Genomic DNA, 20,648 nt, shown 5'->3' on the forward strand with positions numbered 1-20,648 from the left:
CACCCCTCCACCGGCTGCCAATCTAAGGGTGGATCTGATTGGTCGAGCCTGTGGCACGGTCGCGGTCCAAAGCTGCTGGGAGCCGGATGACGTCGCGGCCACATCGGCTGGAGGGAGGTGAGAAAGGCCGAGAGCGGGATGGATGGGGCGGCTGGACGACCACACTCGGAGCTTTGCTGCTAACGGACACTCAGGTACGTCCTCATGATGTGAAACGGTCTATACACACCGAGCCTGACAGGATCTCTCGCGGCGGCAGCGGCGGCGGCGGGGCCCGGGGCTATCCCGCTCTCCGGAGTTTATCGTTGGTATTAACTCGGCCGTTGGGGGCCGAACTTTCCAGAACTGGCCTGTTGTTATCCAGCACCGCCTCCGGGGGAGGGGGGGGCGAGCGGTTGGTCAATGGCTGGATGATCCCCGGTGAAGCCGCTGACTCGGCCCCCCCCCCCCCCCCCCCATCCTTAGGCCGCTCCGCCGTATATATATCCGACGGACGGCCCGGTGTTTGTCCTCCCCGCTTACCGCCCGCCGATTGGCCCGGAGCTTTGGCGACCGTCCAATGAAACCGTTGCCGGGGCGGGGGGGTGGGGGGGAGGGGCGGGGCAGCGCGCTTCCTGATTGGATTCGTCACCTGTCACTCGGGAAGCTGTCAGCTGCTGTTTTGTGGTGCAAGCTGCTGCTGTTTTTTTGGGGGGTGGAAATTGAAGACTTTTTCCGGGTTATGGGAAGCTCCTGAAATTGTTTATGATAATTACAATGGCAAGATTTTTTTTTTTTGGTGACTACACGGAAGGAATTACACAGTTCACGATTTTACCTAAAGCCCCACTTATGTTCGGAACTGAATTTATTTTTAATTCCTGACTAAATGGATTCCCTTTAACTTCTCAAGTGATTCCCCCCCCCCCCCAAAAAAAAAATCCAAGACAACTTCTGCGCCAGTCTTTCTAGATTCCACCACAGACTTGCATTTATACAGCACTTTTCACAAACACCAGAAAATCCCAAAGCGCTTTTGCAGCCAGTGGAGTACTTTCGAACTGTAGCCACCGTTACAATGACTACAGATCGTCCAGTCAGTGGCGATACTGGCAAGACCGCGGTGCTCTCCCTCCCTCTCTTCCCCCCTCCCCCCTTTCCAGTCGGGATGTCCAGTCCCGGCTGCGGCTGAGTCGCTTCCGCCCGGCCGTCCGACAAATACGGCCAAGAGGGAGGAGCGAAGAGGACACCCCCCCCCCCCCCCCCCCCATTTTTTTTTATTTTTTGCGACATCAACTGCCGTATTTGGGTGAGCACCTCCAGGTTTTCAGTGGACTTTAGTGACGGGTTGGGTCACAGGGGTTGGGAGGTGTAGGGGTGAGGGATGTTTTGGGGTTCTGCTTTTTTATTACTGAGTTACACCAGAGATTCTAGGGTGAGTATCTGGTTAAGTATCATGCAGCACAAAACAGTCCATAAGTTTAAACTTCCTGGGAAATTAGTGCTTGTGCCTGTGCCAGGGCTTCTGATGGGTCCTAAAGTGTAACAGTGGTGGACGCAACAACTCTACCACTGTTGGCGTTGGCAGACGTGGCCCAATGTTCCAATACAAAAATCTGAAACTAAATATTAGGCTTGCTGCTTATTTGGTATAGTTTTTGTCCATTTTACTCTTAATGAAAATGTTTGTATTAACATCTTTCATAAGATTAACTGATGTGCCTGTATGAACAGTTTTGCCGCTTGCAAATTGACTAGTTGGCAAGATTTTGGATTATTTCTAGACCTGTCACATTGTACTCTGACAACCTTAATACATGGGGAAAAATTTGAGCAAAGAAGAAGAGGATAGGGCAAATTGAAATGAGGCTGTACAATTGGAGAGGAACCTTTTAGAATTACCGTGCATCTGTGTGCTGGCTTTTAGTGATTTGAGTGCATGGGCACCCAAATCTCTAAACTCCTTCACAGCTCTTAGCCTCTAACCATTAAGAAAATATTCAGATTTTTGTTTCTCAGATCCAAAAGGAATAACAAGATACTTCTGCACTTCTTTTGAAGAAGAGTCATATTGGACTCAAAACATTAACTCTGTTTCTCTCTCCACAAATGCTGCCAGATATGTTGAGTTTTTCCAGCACTTTTTGTTTTGTTTCACTTCTCCACAGAATTGTATCTGCTGTAGTTTTGCCCACTGTCTATGGCTCTATTCCCACACTTGCTGTGCATCCTAATTTAATACCATTTGGAAAAAATGAATATGCAACCTGCTATTCCCTTATCCAAGTCTTTAATATTTATATTGTAAAGCTGAGGCCTCAATACGGATCACTGAGGAACACCAGTTACGAACCAAAGATGGAATCTTTTATCCCTACTTCTCTTTTCCTGCCTCCTAGCCATTGTTGACACATGCTGCCATCTTGCCTCCAGTAATATGGCCTTCTGATTTCGCCAGTGATGTCTTGTGTGGAACTTTATCAAATGCCTCTGGAAGTCCAAATAGACTACTTCTATCCACCATGCTAATGACTTCACAGAATCACACAGTGCAGAAGAGGCCCTTCGGCCCATCGAGTCTGCACCGACACGTGAGAAATGCCTGATCTACCTACCTAATCCCATTTATCAGCAATTGGCCCATAGCCTTGAATGTTATGAAGTGCCAAGTGCTCATCCAGGTACTTTTTAAAGGATGTGAGGCAACCCGCCTCCACCACCCTCCCTGGCAGCGCATTCCAGATCGTCACCACCCTCTGGGTAAAAAAGTTTTTCCTCCCATCCCCCAAACCTCCTGCCCCTCACCTTGAACTTATGTCCCCTCGTGACTGACCTTCAACTAAGGGGAACAGCTGCTCCCTATCCACCCTGTCCATTCCCCACATAATCTTGTACACCTCGATCAGGTTGCCTCTCAGTCTTCTCTGCTCCAATGAAAACAACCCAAGTCTATACAACCTCTCAATAACTTAAATGTTTCATCCCAGGCAACATCCTGGTGAATCTCCTCTGCACCCTCTCCAGTGCAATCACATCCTTCCTATAATGTGGCGACCAGAACTGCACACAGTACTCCAGCTGTGGCCTCACCAAGGTTCCATACAACTCCAACGTGATCTCCCTACTTTTGTAATCTATGCCTTGATTGATAAAAGCAAGTGTTCCATATGACTTTTTCTCCACCCCACTAACATGCCCCTCTCCCTTCAGAGATCTGTGGACACACACACCAAGGTCGCTTTGTTCCTCAGAACTTCCTACTGTCATGCCATTCATTGAATACTTCCTTGTCAAATTACTCCTTTCAAAGTGTGTTACCGATGTTCTCTGGGTCCACCCATAGATTGCCCCCTTAGTCCCTAATGGGCCCTACTCTTCCTCTGGTTATCCCCTTTCCATTGGTATACTTATAGAATATCTTAGGATTTTCCCAACTTTTACCAGCCAGAGCTTTCTCATATCCCCTCTTTGCTCTCCTAATTGCTTTCTTAAGCTCCACCCTGCACATTCTGTCCTCCACTAATGGCTCTAATGATTTGCTTCCTTTGTACCTGCCTCTCTTTTCCTTCCCATCGTATCCTGAATATCCCTGTCATCCATGGTTCTCAAAAGTTCAACTAGATTTGTCTCTGATCTGTTGATATTTGTCCAAGGACTGAGTCTTTCTATCTCATAATATAGCCTAGGAAGCTCCCCACAATTGAATTTCAAGTGACAGATCTATATCTACCTGATTTTTCCCTCCTTTGCCTTGAATAATGGGAATATAATCCAAAGGCACGATTCCTGAATTTTGAGAGCTTTGTAAAATCTAACTTATCCATTTGCACTTTCCTCAACTAATCCGCCTCAAGTTCATTTATTTGTTCCCTCTTCGGTCAAGTGTTTTCTTTCAGTAAAGATAATGTGAGTAGTACTGTAATGTAGAATATTAGATGTGGTTCCTACTCATCATGATCAGATGACTAATAATTTGCGATGAAGGGGAATAGCAGAGACAAAGTGCTTCTTCCCTAAAGGAAGACAAGTGAAAATAGCACATCCAACAGTTATGCTCACTAGCAAAGCAGAGTTCTTGGAGCAAAGCATCTATCAGCAATGTTTGATGGGGAATAGAATGTGAGAATACAAAACCAAAAAGGCAATGCAAACCGATCTTGTCTGTACTTTGGTCCAATGTAAGTAAAATGAAAAGTGCCACTTAATTCTTGGTACTGACACTGAGCTTGGGTATAAGCTCCCAGCACCTGCTTTTCTGCTTTCAAAGGAGGCGGTGACCTAGTGGTGTTGTCACTGGACTAGTATTCCAGAGACCCAGAGTAATGCTGGGGACCTGAGTTTGAATCCCACCACGGCAGATGGCGAAATTTGAATTAAATTTAAAAATCTGGATTAAAAATCTAACGACCATGAAACCATTGTTGATTGTCATAAAATTCTATCTGGTTCATTAATGTCCTTTAGGAAAGGAAATCTGCCATCCTTACCTGGTCTGGCCTACATGTGACTCCAGACCCACAGCAATGTGGTTGACTCTTAAATGCCCTCTGAACAATTAAATGCTGGCCTAGCTAGTGACACCTACATCCCATGATTGAATAAAAGAAAAATCCTTGTTGTATGGCACTTTCAAGTTTGAGCTAGAAAGTTGTGATTTAAATCTCCATTTCAGAGATTTCAAGTAGTCCAGATTTACACTTAAGCGTAGCACAGAAGGAGAACTGAATTGTCAGAAATGCCCTCTTTTACATAGGACATTAAACCAAGACTCTACCTGCCTGTTAGGGAGCGGGAGTGGGACGGGGGAGGGCTCAACTTAGGGTCAGAGGGCAATGATTTTGAAATGTCTTGAATTTCCTTAATTTCCTTTCCACACCCATTTCCTGCTGTTTACGTGCTTCAATGTTGCCTTCAGCTTCCCAGTCTCTTCTAAAGCTGCATGGGGAGCAGAAAAAAAAATCTTGTGGTTTTCTGTAGATTTGCAGTGGACTTCACAGTTAGTTATGAAACCCCAGTTGTGTAGACTATTGAAACTTCAAAATGTTTTCGATGTTATTTCTGTAATTACACTTAAATCAGTCGAAATGTTATTTTCCTGATCTAATGTATTTCTTTTTGCCTGATAGGTGCTTATTACTGATGCTATGGATTATTTTGCAGTGGGCTATAAAAGTGAGACTTTTAGGAGCAGCTAAGAGCCAAACAGAGTGCATTGTTTTCTGAAGTACAGTCACGCTTTTCCTTCCAAGTCCATCTCTGAGGCTCCACATAAACTTAAAGCACTTGGTACTTGAAGCAATTTTGTCATTGGGTGATTTGGAGCTATGTTTGCAAAACTGAAAAAGAAGATCACTGACGAGGCAGGCAACACCTCACGGCCTGGTATGGGACGGATTCCAAGATCGGTCAGCAGAGACTCCATCACCTCAGTAGGAGCTGACTCAGGAGATGATATTGTACGTATGGTGATTTCTATAATTCCGTAGATTATTTGGTATGTCTAAGGATGAGATTCTGGAAGGGGCTTTGTGGACAGGGGGGGTGTTTTCATCAGGCTTCATCATCAGTCACAGCTGCCTGCAGTCTGCCTCTTATTGCTTTTAAAGTATATAATAGGAACATTTTTTAACATGCTTTGTGAGGCATTTATTTTGTACCTATGTAGCTTTCTAATGTTGGAGACAGCAATGTAAGAATGTAGTTCCATCAATGTTGTTTGTAAATCTGTTGTACAGTAGAGGCTCTGGCCTTTGGGCTGAGGAGGCTGTCTTTCTGATGTATGTAGTTGTAAAACACAGGTGATGAAAAACAATTAAATTCTGTGAATTGGTGTGCTTTTAGATGCTTTCTAGAAGGAGAAATGTAAAAGAATATTAGTAAAAACTAGCATCAGAACAGCCTTATTCTGTGCTACAGTTTTTATGATTCCATGATCTGGATTTTGCAGTAGTAATGATAATGAAACTGCCAACATCAGCCATTATTGCACCTCTGAAACAGATAGCAACCTCTGAGGTCCTCGTGCGCAATTAAATGCGGAAAGTTGCTGCTTGATGATTCTGCACTACTCCATAGGGTGAACAGTTGAAAGTTTCCCCAGACTGTGATCAAATGGAAATCACAAAATTGACAAAAACCTGCATCTAACACTTTTAGTCACACTGTAAAAGCCTTTGCAAAGTTATACATTGTTGAATGATGTGTAACTGAGTTTTAACAGTGTACTAAGTTTATAATTACTGCTGAACAGCCTCACTAGCCCTGAGAAACTAATTTTATTTAGTTGTTTGGTAGTACAGAACTAGAGTATTGCTGAAAAAAGACATTTTGTCAAAGCTTTTCGTTTTGCACTCATCAGGACAATCGCAAGAATACCAATGTCAGGGGAAGCAACAACTTAAACTATGTGAGAAGAGATTGTTGATTGGTTGGCAAGTGAACTCTGATTGGTAGAGGTGTTGCCATAGAGAATGCACCAGTCAATGGTGACTGACAGTTAACTGCTAAGCATTGTTTGACATTTAAACCAGGCAGCTTGACTCTGGTCAAGGCATTGCCCTGAGGAATGAACCCGTGAATGGCTTTCACTTATTTTGTTTGGCTGTACACATGTTCTTTCTATCTGCAAAAAACAGGGCCCTGTGTATTTAATATATGTAGCTTCCAGTACACACAAATGTGCTGCAGCATGGCACATTTGCATGTACTGGAAGCTACATATATTAATATACAGGGCCCTGTTTTTTTTTTGCAGACAGAACATGTACACACAATTGCACCTGTTTTGGCTAAACAAAGTAAGTGATGTTCATTCCTTAGGGCAATGTCTTGCCCAATCAAAGTAAAGCTGCTGGCAGGATTTACTGGTGCCACTAAAGTCAACAGACTTTTTGACTGGCTCGCCGCATCTGCTGCTGGTCATGTACATAAAATACCCATGGTATTTATAAATAATATTGATCTCTGACCTTGAATCATACTGAAAGAATCACAACTAGTCTTGATATGTAAAGTTCTTACAGACATCTCAGTACCCTCTAGCTCCTTATCCATGCACCTGATGCAAATTGATTGTTTTACTGTGCTTTATTGGTAATCTGGAATATGAAGTATGTTAGTATTTTGGAATTGGTTGTTAAAGGAGTTCTTTCTTTTCACAAGTACTCCTGAAATAAACATTCTGCACTATTAAATGCATGTCACAAGTAAGGAAAAACTAAACCTATTTTTATTTTTAGTATTCTGATCTTAAGAGGGCCAGTTGAATGCTTTTTTTGTTTGTTCACTCTCTGACTGAAACAACAAGATATTAATGAACACATTGCAGGCTTCTCTTGCTTCAGGTACATTGCTTCACAGGCATGTATGACTCATTTAGATTTTATTATTGAATTATATTTGGTAATCCTGAAGGGCATAATCCTCCTGTTTAGTTTGTTTTCAGGTATTTGAATTTGCAAGACTATGCATTCTAGATTTAATAGCGATGCAGTTGTTTGATGAAAGATGAACCTAGATGAAAGAAGTGTCTATGACTACATTGTGGCTCCTTGCTGGTATAGATACTGGATGGCCCTTTCATATAATATTTGGAGGTGTTTTTCTGTGCTCAGACAACTCTGGCTTGGTACATGGGCTAGCCCCTAATTGTGACCACTTTGTAATTGGATTTCGACAATTTTTCCATGTCTGTGACATCTCCATAGTGCCCTTGAGACAAATCAGTCTCTAAATCCTTTAGATCACAATTTTGATTACTTCAAAAAAAAAATCATAAATGGATGTTTTCAAAATGCATTTGGGAATTCCCTGTGGTCCTGCTCACAGTAAGTCCTGGTGCAATGTTTTTTGAAGACTGGAATATTACATCATGTGAAACAGGTTATAAGGTAGAGATCTCTTAAGACTAGAATGCGTAATTGCTCTGCATTCATGAAACAAGTGTTGACTTCACTTCTAGATTGCAGATGAGAATTCTGGTGTTGTTATACAGACTAATTTATAAATTAGAAACATTGTGAAACTGGTATGTTTTTGGAGAGGGACCTGCAACAAATGGCATTTTGCATCAGTAAGAAAGGGAGCAGCGTGCAGGGGATAGTAAGTATAAATTATCCTAATTGTAAGAATCATTGTTTAAACATTGTACTATTACATTGCCTCTTTATGTGCTATAATGAATTTGACTCTAATGTCAAACTGTTCAACTTTGTTTTTTCTTGTCTACTGCAGCTCTTGAGAAAGCAGTAGACAATCATATGTGAAGAATGACCTAACCAGGTTTGTTAGAATCAATTTCCCTAGTTTAGAATAACCCCACCCAAGACTTGAGTCACACTCAATCATTATTTTAGCAAAGAGCTACTACAGCTATCACAGGCTGAATGGCTCCCTTCTGTGAATAAATTTGTATGGTTATTTCTGTTATTGTTCAAAGGTCAGAAAGATCTACACAGGCATAAACAATAGGTAGATGAATGATTATTCTAATATATAGGACAGAAACAGACCATTTGGCCCAACATGTCCATGCCAGTGTTTATGTACGAGCCGCCTCCTACCCTCTTCACCCTACCTCATCAACGTTTCCTTCTATTCCTTTTTCCTCCATGCATTTGTCTAGCTTCCCCTTAAACCATTCTACGCTATTCATGTCGACTATATCTTGTGGTAGTGAATTCTGCATTCTCAACATCCTGGTAAAAGAAATTGCTTCTGAATTCCCTGTTGGGTTTGTTAATGACCATCTTATATTTATGATAAATACTTTCGTGCTAAAATTAGAAAAATTTAAAGACATATTCTTTAAATCTTTATCATTGATTTTCGCCATAGGTCCCTATTTTTTAGAACCATAGAAAAGTTAATGGTATAACAAGAGGCCATTCGGTCAATCATGTCTGTGCTGGCCAAAAAAGTGGAAAAAGAAACTAGTCGCTCATTTTAATCCCACTTTCCAACTCTTTTTATTTTCACCTAAAATTGCCTAAAAACACTGAAAATTCCTTTTTTCTTATCTAGTCACAGCTCCAGCAATAGGTGTGCTTTGCATATGTGATTTCAGCATATGCAATTTGTGCTACAGGTGGCATACTGAGTCATGGATGTAATGTGTGCACATCGCTGGGCTTGATTTTTCTGCCCAAAGGAAATTGAGACTTTCAGCATTTTTGTCACATGCATTTGTATTTCAAATGAGTTTTTCTATGTGGAATAAAGGTTACATCTGCAACGATCATGACAAAAATGGTGGTAGACTTAATGGCAATTCAGTCTAAAATTGAAAGTCTCAAATACATGTATGTTTTGTACTCTTCACTTCAAATTGTACCAAGCTCACATGTTCAACCCTGCTTTTCTCCTGTACTTATGCACTTTACCACAGTTTTTGTCCAATAGGATTTCAGTGGTCGCCAAACTTGTGGCGATCAGGTCACCATATTTGCCACAATATGGTGGCAAAATATATGCAATATTAATAAAACAAGTGGGCAGTCTTTTCAAAATAGATTTAAAGTTTCAAACCATCAGCAATCGAGACTGATACACTCGCTGTCAGGGCTGGGAGAACAGCTTCAAAAGGATTTTGCAATCCAACTGCTCCGCAAAGCAAGCCTTCTGTATGCACTCTCAAAGGGTGGTAGCAATCTGTTAACTAAAATATTCGGTATCCGACAGCGTAGCTCCAGTTTATTTCAATAAAACAAATTCCTTCAAGAGTAAACTGTTACTATAGGAATTGATTTATTAGTGACTTGGGGACAATGGACAAGGAGCAACATATCTCTACGTATTGGCCTCTGTGTTCCGACTCTTGCCTTGCTTGCACGCTGTCGCCTGCCATTCCCAAATGCAGTGTCTGAGCATTTCTAGACTTTTGGCTTGTGGCCAACCTCTTGTAATCTCTCCTTTTATTCCAATAAAGCCCTATTCCTTTCAATCACTTGTTTCACCAGATCTATTAGGATGTTGATTAAACAGATTTGGATGTTGCTGCACTGCTCCGACTTGCCAAAATTGTACATTTCAATCCTCGTTTTCAGCCACGTGTTGGCTGTTATGTGAAGACTGCCAACTACTAGCTATACAAAACCAAGTTCTTCAGTTGGCATCCTGTGTCACTAGGTTCCCCAAGAAAGCTTTAAGAGTTATCAGACAGGTGTCCTTCCAAAGTCCAACCTTGCTTTTACAGTGCTTCACAGAGCAGTCCTGCTGATCTAAAGGCAGCATCATTTAGAGGCACCCAGAGAGAACAGAAACAGTGAAGGTAATAAACGGCACACAGTTTTTCTTATCTCATTTGAGCAAATGGCCCTTCAGCTTCCAGGTCACTAGAAACTTAACAACTGAACTATATTTTGATAAAAATAGTCGCAGTGTGACAGATATGCGACTCCTGTCTAACAGAAACATGGTTGATTCTTCCTTGCTCATTTAGGGTCAGTTGGCATATAGCGGTTGAGTGAGTGACCACTGCTGCAACTTTAACACAACCTAGTGTGTGGTTTTAAAAATGGAGAGCATCAATTTGCTGTATATCCATGGCTGAATGCCTTGTGGTGAGCATGTTGGAGAACACTGTTTTAGCACATCTTCAAATGTGAGACCTATTTTATAAGACTACCATTTAGTGTGATTGTGCTTTTCCTGTTGTTTTTGTCCATAGATCTAGCTATGAAAACAAGCCAGCCAGAAAAGTCAGTGAGCCCTAAAAAAGATGTTTCTGTTAGCTGTGAAAATAGCTGTGGGTTATACTTTTGTTTGCTTTATTGAGTTTTGGTGATGGTTCAAATAAATACCAATTTTTATTCCCCACCATCCGGCCCCAAATTTACCTTAGGGTTTTGAATCCAAACATTTCTTCCTGATTGCCAGTTTTTGATGCCAAAATTTGAACTAGTGCTTTTAAATTAATAATAAGCAACTTAATGAAGCTTAATTAATTATGCAGTATGGTGGATCAGGAAAAGACCTAAATTCAACAGCTGATGCCTTCAATGGATGGGTCATCGGTTTGCGATGCAGTTATTGTATGTTGAGAAAGTCCAAGCAAGTATTGTTGGTATTCAGTAAATTGAAGTAACACATAGAGCACTGTGTCCAATAGGCATTGTACTTGCAAAAACATAATAGAGGCACAGAAAGGGATTAGAGAAGGGTTTTAGATCACTGCATTGGAAGGAGCACGCTTCTAATTTGGTTAAAGTAAATTACGGCCATCTGTATTTCTTTATTACGTAGTTTAAATAGGAGAAATATGAGCCATTTTAATCAGTATTTATCCCAGTTTTTTTTTAACTTCTCCCCCCACCTTCTTTTGTAAGGCTTCTGACAGTAGCTGTTCCCGAGAGGACCTGTTGTCTCAGCTGTTGCGGCGAAATGACCAAGTTCGAAAGTTGGAAGTGAAGCTGTCAGGTACCTGCTTTAATCTGCAAGTTTCAGTTGGCATGTTACATTTGCCATTATGTTTTATTGCTGCATTAAAATTTCTCCTAAGAATTTTAAAACAGAGGAGTATTTCATGTTGAAATTATTTCACTAAATTTACCTTTTAAGAAGTTAGTGATTATTTTCTATAAATTTGATTTTGCTGGTTAGAATGATTAATTTGTTTGTAAAGCATCATTCATGCGGAATACAGCAATAGTTTGAGTTCTGACTTGTATGGAATTTTGAAAATAATGTGATGCTGTCTCTCTTTATTGTCTAAATGGAAGAAATATATCAACTAAATAATCTATAATTATTCCAAATTAGTTTTGATTTTTTCCCTTTTTTTGTAAAGTCTCTGGCAGTGAGTAACTTAAGACCTGTATTTTGTTTCAGTACAGTATTCTATTTGTTCTGTCCATAATGTTGGATAGGGTCAAAGGCAATACTCAAATTTTCCTTTTATTGATGCGTACATCATCTGTTCCTCACAGGTGTGATATTGCCACCTTTGGTCACTAGAATCACAGTCATACCCATAGAATACTACGTATTTCACCTCATTGTGCTATGCTATACTGTAGCTGTAGTTGTAGTGTGTGCATTTTTAAATGAAGGCCTAATAGGTTTTCCTACTTAAACAGGTAGAATGTTGTAAGCTTGTAATCATTTTAAACTTTTAATAGGGTTTTGTTCTTGCTAGATATTTTAGAGATGTGCTGTAAGTTAATATTTATCAAGCATTTATTTCAGCCTAAAGTATCTTGATAATTTGCCAAAAATTATGAAAAATATATTTGTATAATGTCCAATTAAGGTCCTCATCCTGCTGCCACTCTGATTTATGGGCAGTGGGAGAGGCCAGTGCTCAACGTGCAGTCTGACAGGTTTAACCCTGTGGGCTGATGGCCAGTTAAAGGGGAAGGAATGCCTCCTGCCCACCTCTGATGATAATCAGAGGCCCACCTCACAGTTTTTGCCTCCCTACATCTACATTCCCCTTCCCCACCCCACTATCAGCTTGGCCCCAGCAGGACTCCAGATGTACCTGAATATCTGAGTTGATGGCTGAACGCCACCACCTTGGCCTACCTGCAGCACCAGCTCCTGCTGTTATGTGAAGACTGCCAACTGCTAGCTATATAAAACCAAGTTCTTCAGTTAGCATCCTGTATCACAAGGTTCCCCGAGAAAGTTTTAAGAGTTATCAGACTGGTGTCCTCCTGAAGTCCAACCTTGCTTTCACCGAGCAGTCTTGCTGATCTAAATGTACCGTCATTTAGTGGCAGAGCTGTCTGCCTCCAGTTGGCTGGCAGCTCTTTGAGGCGGACTACCTCCTGGAGATGGATGGAAATCCTGCCTCATACTGATTAAAGGAATGTCACCACCATTGCCCAAAAACTTAAAGTGGGGCAAGCCAGCTAAGCAAAGGCAGGCTCGCCCCTGACTTTCACGATGGGATGCAGGGAACCCACCCCTCAGCTTAGAAATCCAGCCTCTTGTATGTTGGTTTGACTATGCACTCTGACATTAAAGCAAGGAAATACACTATATCAAATTCCAGCACAACTTGAGCTCTGTGTTGCAGAATAAGACTGGAGGACAATCAATGTGGGACCGTTATTCAAGAAGGGAGGAAGGGATAAACCAGGGAACTATGGGCCAGTCAGTCTAACCTCAGTGGCGGGGAAACTATTGGAAGCAATTCTGAGGGACAGAATTAATCTACACTTGGAGAGGCAGGGATTAATCAAGGACAGTCAGCTTGGTTTTGTTAAGGGGAGCTCACGTCTGACTAATTGGATTGAATTTTTCGAAGAGGTGACCAGGTGTGTAGATGAGGGCAATGCATTTGACGTAGTCTACTTGGACTTCAGCAAGGCTTTTGATAAGGCCTCGCATGGGAAACTGATAATGAAGGGATGTGTATTTCCTGCCTTTGCTTAGCCGGCTTGGCCCACTTTAATTTTTCGGACAGTGGCGGTGACATTCCTTTAATCAGTATGAGGCAAGATTTCCGTCCATCTCCAGGAGGTAGTCCGCCTCAAAGAGCTGCCAGCCAATTGGAGGCAGGCAGTTCTGCCACTAAATGATGGTACATTTAGATCAGCAAGACTGATCTGTGAAAGCAAGGTTGGACTTCAAAAGGACACCGGTTGATAACTCTTAAAACTTTGGGATCTAAGGCAATTTGGCAAACTGAATCCAGAATTGGCTGAGTGGCAAGAAGCAGAGGGTGATAGTCATAGCAAGATTATGGCATGTAATCAGTAACTTGCACACCATTCAATTGGATGTGACTTGTGCAGCAAAAACAACAAGCATTTATAAAGTACTTTTAATGTAGTCACAAATAACCCAACAAGTTTTACAGGAGCGATTATCAAAATAAATTTGACACCGAACTACAAGGAGATATTAGAACAGGTTACCAAAGACTTGGCCAAAGAGCATTTTAAGGAGTGTCTGAAATGAAGGAGAAAAAGTAGAGAGCTTTATGCAGCGAATTACAGAACTAAGGGCTAGACAGTTGAAGGTGTGGGTGCCAGAAATCCAGGATGCTTAAGAGGTCAGAATTGGAGGAATGTAAAGATCTCAGAGATTTGTAGGGCTGGAGACGATTACACACAGAAGGGTGAGGCCATGGAGGAATTTGAAAACAAGGATGAGAATTTTAAATTTGAAGCTTTGCCAGATCAGGAGATAACATAGATCAGCAAACACAACGGTGATGTGTGAATGGGATTTGGTGCAGGTTTGGATGCGAGCAGCAGAGTCTTGGAAGAGCTGAAGTTTACGGACGTTGCCAGCTGGGAGTCGAGACAAGAGAGCATTAGAATTAGTTGAGTTTGGACTTAACAAAATCATTGATGTATTGCTATATATTCACCTCTGAACTGAGTTTAACTGTCCTCTTATCTGGATATGGGTTCCTTTCTGTGATTGGAAAGGACTGAGAAACTGCATTTGGCCCATTGCAGCAGTGACGAATTGACAGTTGTACAAGAGGGCGAGGACAGTGGTAAACTCCACAGCAGTTGGGAGAAAGAGGTTGGAAACTATGCTCACACTGAAAGAGCAGCTTTAAGGAAGATTGCCCCATCTTCCCCAGTTTCACATGGAAAAACAATGTAGGAACAGAAGTAGGCCATTCAGCCCTTCGAACCTGCTCCACCATTCATTTAGATCATGGTTGATCAAAATTTTAGCTCATTCTACCAACTTTGGTTCCATTTATTCTTTCTTAATAAAGTATCAACCTCGGTATTGACCTAGCCTCAACAACTTTGAGAGAGCGAGTTCTAGATTTCCACTACTCTTTGTGTGCAGAAGTGCTTTCTGACATCACTCCTGAACACTCTAGCTCTCATTCTTAAGGCAATAGCCAGAACTGAATACAGTGCTGCAGATGGGGTCTCGAAAGAGTGCTGTACAACTGTAAATTACTTTCACCCTTTGTATTCTAGCCCTGTTGAGATAAAGACCAACATTCAATTAGCCTTTTTGGTAATTGATTGAATCTATACACTGGCATTTAGCAATTTCGGTATGTGGACCCTGAAATCTTTTTATTTAAGTGCTGATGGCAAATTTAATGGATTGTTCTGTGAAAAGTGTGAAGGGCTGTATGCATCTGTATTGTGGGAGTTCAGGAAAGCCATTGACAAACCATTGGAGGATGATATCAAATTCTCCAGTTATTTTGAAACTTCAGCTTTAGATGCTGCATTATTATTAATGCAATTGAATACAGATCCATTATTAATGTTAACATGTTTTTTTCAAGAGGGGAATATGTTTATTGATGTGGGATCCATTAATATTTGCTGAGAGAACTAGGAACTGTTAACATTTCATCTGCTGGATGTGCGCAATGCTGCAGTCTTGCACCTTAGGGATTAGCTTGTCAACTGTATGAAGAGGTGAAAACAGTCAGATTGTTATCTAATTGTAGGAGTGATTTTTTTTCCTAACTCACAAACACAGTAACATCTTGTTGCATGGGAAATAAAGCTTCCTGTCAAATTGATGGTGACAGTTATGTGATAAGATGGGGACGGTGGTGAGGAAATACTATGAAGAGTTAAAAACAAAAAACTGCGGATGCTGGAAATCCAAAACGAAAACAGAATTACCTGGAAAAACTCAGCAGGTCTGGCAGCATCGGCGGAGAAGAAAAGAGTTGACGTTTCAAGTCCTCATGACCCTTCGACAGAACTAGGTGAATCCCAGGAAGGGTTGAAATATAAGCTGGTTTAAGGTTTGGCGGGGTGGGGGGGGGGGGGTGGGGGGGGGGGGGGGGGGGGGGGGGGGGGGGGGGGGGGGGGGGAGAGAAGTGGAGAGGGGTGGTGTGGTTGTAGGCAAAAGCAGTGATAGAAGCAGATCATCAAAAGATGTCACATACAACAGAACAAAAGAACACATAGGTGTCGAAGTTGGTGATATTATCTAAACGAATGTGCTAATTAAGAATGGATGGTAGGGCACTCAAGGTATAGCTCTAGTGGGGGTGGGGGGAGCATAAAGATTTAAAAATATTTAAAAGTAATGGAAATAGGAGGAGGGAAAAAGAAAAATCTATATAATTTATTGGAAAAAAACAAAAGGAAGGGGGAAGAAACAGAAAGGGGGTGGGGATGGAGGAGGGAGTTCAAGACCTAAAGTTGTTGAATTCAATATTCAGTCCGGAAGGCTGTAAAGTGCCTAGTCGGAAGATGAGGTGTTGTTCCTCCAGTTTGCGTTGGGCTTCACTGGAACAATGCAGCAAGCCAAGGACAGACATGTGGGCAAGAGAGCAGGGTGGAGTGTTGAAATGGCAAGCGACAGGGAGGTTTGGGTCATTCTTGCGGACAGACCGCAGGTGTTCTGCAAAGCGGTCGCCCGGTTTACGTTTGGTCTCTCCAATGTAGAGGAGACCGCATTGGGATTAACGAATGCAGTAGACTAAGTTGGGGGAAATGCAAGTGAAATGTTGCTTCACTTGAAAGGAGTGTTTGGGCCCTTGGACGGTGAGGAGAGAGGAAGTGAAGGGGCAGGTGTTGCATCTTTTGCGTGGGCATGGGGTGATGCCATAGGTGGGGGTTGGGGAGTAGGGGGTGATGGAGGAGTGGACCAGGGTGTCCCGGAGGGAACGATCCCTACGGAATGCCGACAGTGGGGGTGAAGGGAAGATGTGTTTGGTAGTGGCATCATGCTGGAGTTGGCGGAAATGGCGGAGGATGATCCTTTGAATGCGGAGGCTGGTGGGGTGATAAGTGAGGACAAGGGGGACCCTATCATGTTTCTGGGAGGGAGGAGAAGGCGTGAGGGCGGATGCGCGGGAGATGGGCTGGACACGTTTGAGGGCCCTGTCAACGACTGTGGGTGGAAAACCTCGGTTAAGGAAGAAGGAGGACATGTCAGAGGAACTGTTTTTGAAGGTAGCATCATCAGAACAGATGCGACGGAGGCGAAGGAACTGAGAGAATGGGATGGAGTCCTTACAGGAAGCGGGGTGTGAGGAGCTGTAGTTGAGGTAGCTGTGGGAGTTGGTAGGCTTGTAATGGATATTGGTGGACAGTCTATCACCAGAAATTGAGACAGCGAGGTCAAGGAAGGGAAGGGAAGTGTCAGAGATGGACCACGTGAAAATGATGGAGGGGTGGAAATTGGAAGCAAAATTAATAAATTTTTCCAAGTCCCGATAAGAGCACAAAGCAGCACCGAAGTAATCATCGATGTACCGGAGAAAGAGTTGTGGAAGGGGGCCGGAGTAGGACTGGAACAAGGAATGTTCCACATACCCCATAAAGAGACATGCGGGTACCCATAGCCACACCTTTTAAACGTAAACTGGGCGACCGCTTTGCAGAACACCTGCGGTCTGTCCGCAAGAATGACCCAAACCTCCCTGTCGCTTGCCATTTCAACACTCCACCCTGCTCTCTTGCCCACATGTCTGTCCTTGGCTTGCTGCATTGTTCCAGTGAAGCCCAATGCAAACTGGAGGAACGGAACCTCATCTTCCGACTAGGCACTTTACAGCCATCTGGACTGAATATTGAATTCAACAACTTTAGGTCTTGAACTCCCTCCTCCATCCCCACCCCCCTTCTGTTTCTTCCCCCTTCCTTTTGATTTTTTCCAATAAATTATGTAGATTTTTCTTTTTCCCTCCTCCTATTTCCATTATTTTTAAATATTTTTAAATCTTTTATGCTCCCCCCTACCCCCACTAGAGCTATACCTTGAGTGCCCTACCATCCATTCTTAATTAGCACATTCGTTTAGATAATATCACCAACTTCAACACCTATGTGTTCTTTTGTTCTGTTGTATGTGACATCTTTTGATGATCTGCTTCTATCACTGCATTTGCCTACAACCACACCACCCCTCTCCACTTCTCTCCCTCTCCCCCCACCCAACCCCCCCACCCTTAAACCAGCTTATATTTCAACCCTTCCTGGGATTCACCTAGTTCTGTCGAAGGGTCATGAGGACTCGAAACGTCAACTCTTTTCTTCTCCGCTGATGCTGCCAGACCTGCTGAGTTTTTCCAGGTAATTCTGTTTTTGTTATGAAGAGTTAGCCCTGTTTGTTATTTTGAGCCCGGGTCAACCTAGCAGCCCAATAGTAATTTCTGTAAAAGGGAACTACTTAGTTGACTGAGGCGTTGTGAGTTCCTTGGAGTCTGTGGAAAACATTTAGAGCTTAACAAAAAAGTGGGAACCAACTAACAGACATTTGCTTTAGGTTATCTGGTAAATCTCTATGTATGTTGCTATGTTAGAGAGCATATAAAAAGACACACAAAATTGCAGATTGTGTACTAGTTGTAGTTTCGAACCACACAGTATGTAGGTTAATATAGTGTTTTTTTTATTAACCCTTTAACAACTCCCATTCGCATCCTTCCATCTGTGTAAGATGATGGATATGCAGCAAAATCACCTCCATTGGGGATGGGCTATGTTCATATTGTGCACTTTTGCTGATGGCTGAAGAGATCAATCCATGAGAGGCAGGTTCTGACACAAGTGAAGTGGTTATCAGGTGTCATTATGGGTTGTTGTTTTCAGTGTTAGCACCTGTTGCCAAGCTATTGCAACCACTGATCATCATAATGCTGCATGCTGGCCCACAGGTGATGTCTCAATTTTCCTCTGTTATCAACTAATGTGTCCCAGGTGTGAGAATCAATGTTTAGGGCCTTCATGCCACGGTTAGAAGCATCTTTGAAGCAGAACTTTGGGCATCCTGCTCATTGTCTGGCTATGGATGCTTCACAGTACAGAAAATCCTTGGGTGTATGACCATTTTCCATCCTGTGAATGTGCCCAAGCCAGTGAAGTTACCTCTGCTTGATGAGTGCCAACAAACATACTTGGGAGTTTTGCCATTGAGAGGACTGCCATATTCTTGATTTTATCCTTCCTTGATATGATATGCATGATGGGTTAAAATAGCATGTAACACTATGGTCCCAATTTTACAGCTTTAAAAAATTGATGTCCAAATTCTCAATCTTAAATGTAGTATATTCGTATTGATTTTAAATCATAAATCGTCCTCCCCTGCTAATTTTATTTCATTCGAGCATTTTAATCAGAGTTTTGTTTTTGAAGCTACTTTTTTTTTTATTGTAGAAAGTATTACTAAGTGTTCCACTCCAGGAACAGGCCATTTGGTCCATCAAATTTTGCTTATGTTTCTCTCCATGTAAACCATTAACCTAATGCCACTCTTCTCATTGCCCATCTCCTCCTCTTAATATTTCACTTTTTCATGTAACTATACGTTGTTCTTTTAAAAGAATTTATACTCTCTGCTTCAACAAGGGATTCTTGAGCAGAAAATTCCATGTTCTAATCACCCTCTCTATAGAAGGTTTTCTAATCTTGCCTTCAACTCTGATTATTTTAAATTTGTGCCCTCCTGGTTATCATCTTGACAATCAGTGAAACAAGCTAATGTTACTTGCCTCTTAACCTTTCATAATCATGTCACCCTTTATTCTTCTGCATTTGTTTCACTACATCTCTGCTTATTGGATCCCTGTACCTTTTTAATATTCCTATTTTTGAGCACTTTACTAATTTCAACAATAGTCTGGCAGAGAATTTCACATTTTAATAAGCGTTATGATCCCCTTAGAGACCTATAACTTCTAAAAAGAGATTCAAATTTCCATTTAATAACTGAAAGAATGACTCGACAGGATTTCGTGTTTTAAAACTTTTATTGTAACAAATGACTAAAAGCACTTTTGACTAAACACTATTTTCTTTTTGTAGATGATTTACACTTTAAACTACAAAGAGGAACACTCCTCTTTTATACCTATCACACTCTCTGCGGAATTAAAGTCCTTGTAGCAAGCAGTCCATATTTGCTCCCAGCTTCCAATGGGTTCCCGTATCCCTGCTTTGCCAAGTAGTAAATTTGAGTGACTATCTCTGGGCACTTCCTTTGTTTTTGAGTTTCTTAAATCCAGCACCGGCAGAAATGCCTTTTCTGATGATTCTTCCCCTCCCCCACTACCACCACCATGCTGGAACAAATCTCCCGGAATCCGTAGGAGGCTGCAGGATGCATCCCTTTGACTAGAGACTGTCTCCCACCTGCATCTGGCTGTGGTCCTTTCTGGGACTTTGGGAGACTCGGGATATACTTGTGGTATACTCAGAGACTGCTGCCATTGTTTCCAAGCGTAAATACCTTGCAGCATCTTTGTAAAACAATGTAAACCTTCCTTTGATCGCTAACAATTAAACCATCCAAGTTTAGTGTCAGGCAGATGTCACATGACCCCCCCCCCCCCCCCCCGCTTCATTTACACTAAATTTAAAGCTACAATCCCATAAATAATCTTATAAACTTTATGGTAAAGTGTGTGGAATGCTTTGGCAAAATCCCCTTTTATGTATTCTGTGGTTATCTTAAGCTTGTGCTATATTGTTACCACCTCACCAATCAGTACAAATAATCTATTATTATTTACAAGCCTAGAGACTTCTATCTAGTCATCCCTTAACCTCATCTCTACAAATGTGAAAGCTCTACTAGAGGCATATTAAGTTACTAAATTGTGTGAAAGATCCTAATCAATTGGGCAACTTGAATGATTGACTTCTGTGTTTTGTATCCAAACCTACTAATTAACTGTAATCACAGGATCTCTGTGCAGAAGAGGCCCTTCGGCCCATCGAGTCTGCACCGACACATGAGAAACACCTGACCTACCTACCTAATCCCAT

At 42.0% G+C, this 20,648-nt stretch overlaps 1 protein-coding gene across 2 annotated transcripts in view; it reads left to right on the forward strand.

Annotated features, from left to right (window-relative positions):
• Window positions 1–52: 52 nt before the first annotated feature.
• golga1 (golgin A1) overlaps window positions 53–20,648 on the forward strand; it is a 65,330-nt gene continuing 44,734 nt past the window's right edge. Inside the window, exons 1-3 of one of the 2 annotated variants that reach the window (XM_041194116.1) lie at window positions 53–194; window positions 5,106–5,435; window positions 11,304–11,394. In XM_041194116.1, coding sequence (XP_041050050.1) covers window positions 5,304–5,435; window positions 11,304–11,394 — 223 coding nt within the window. In that variant the 5' untranslated portion in view covers window positions 53–194; window positions 5,106–5,303. Of the gene's footprint in view, window positions 195–5,105; window positions 5,436–11,303; window positions 11,395–20,648 lie in introns of those variants that run through there. The other variant, XM_041194117.1, reaches the window with a different exon arrangement.

Source organism: Carcharodon carcharias, chromosome 8 (assembly GCF_017639515.1).
Source record: "Carcharodon carcharias isolate sCarCar2 chromosome 8, sCarCar2.pri, whole genome shotgun sequence".
NCBI lineage: Eukaryota > Metazoa > Chordata > Chondrichthyes > Lamniformes > Lamnidae > Carcharodon > Carcharodon carcharias.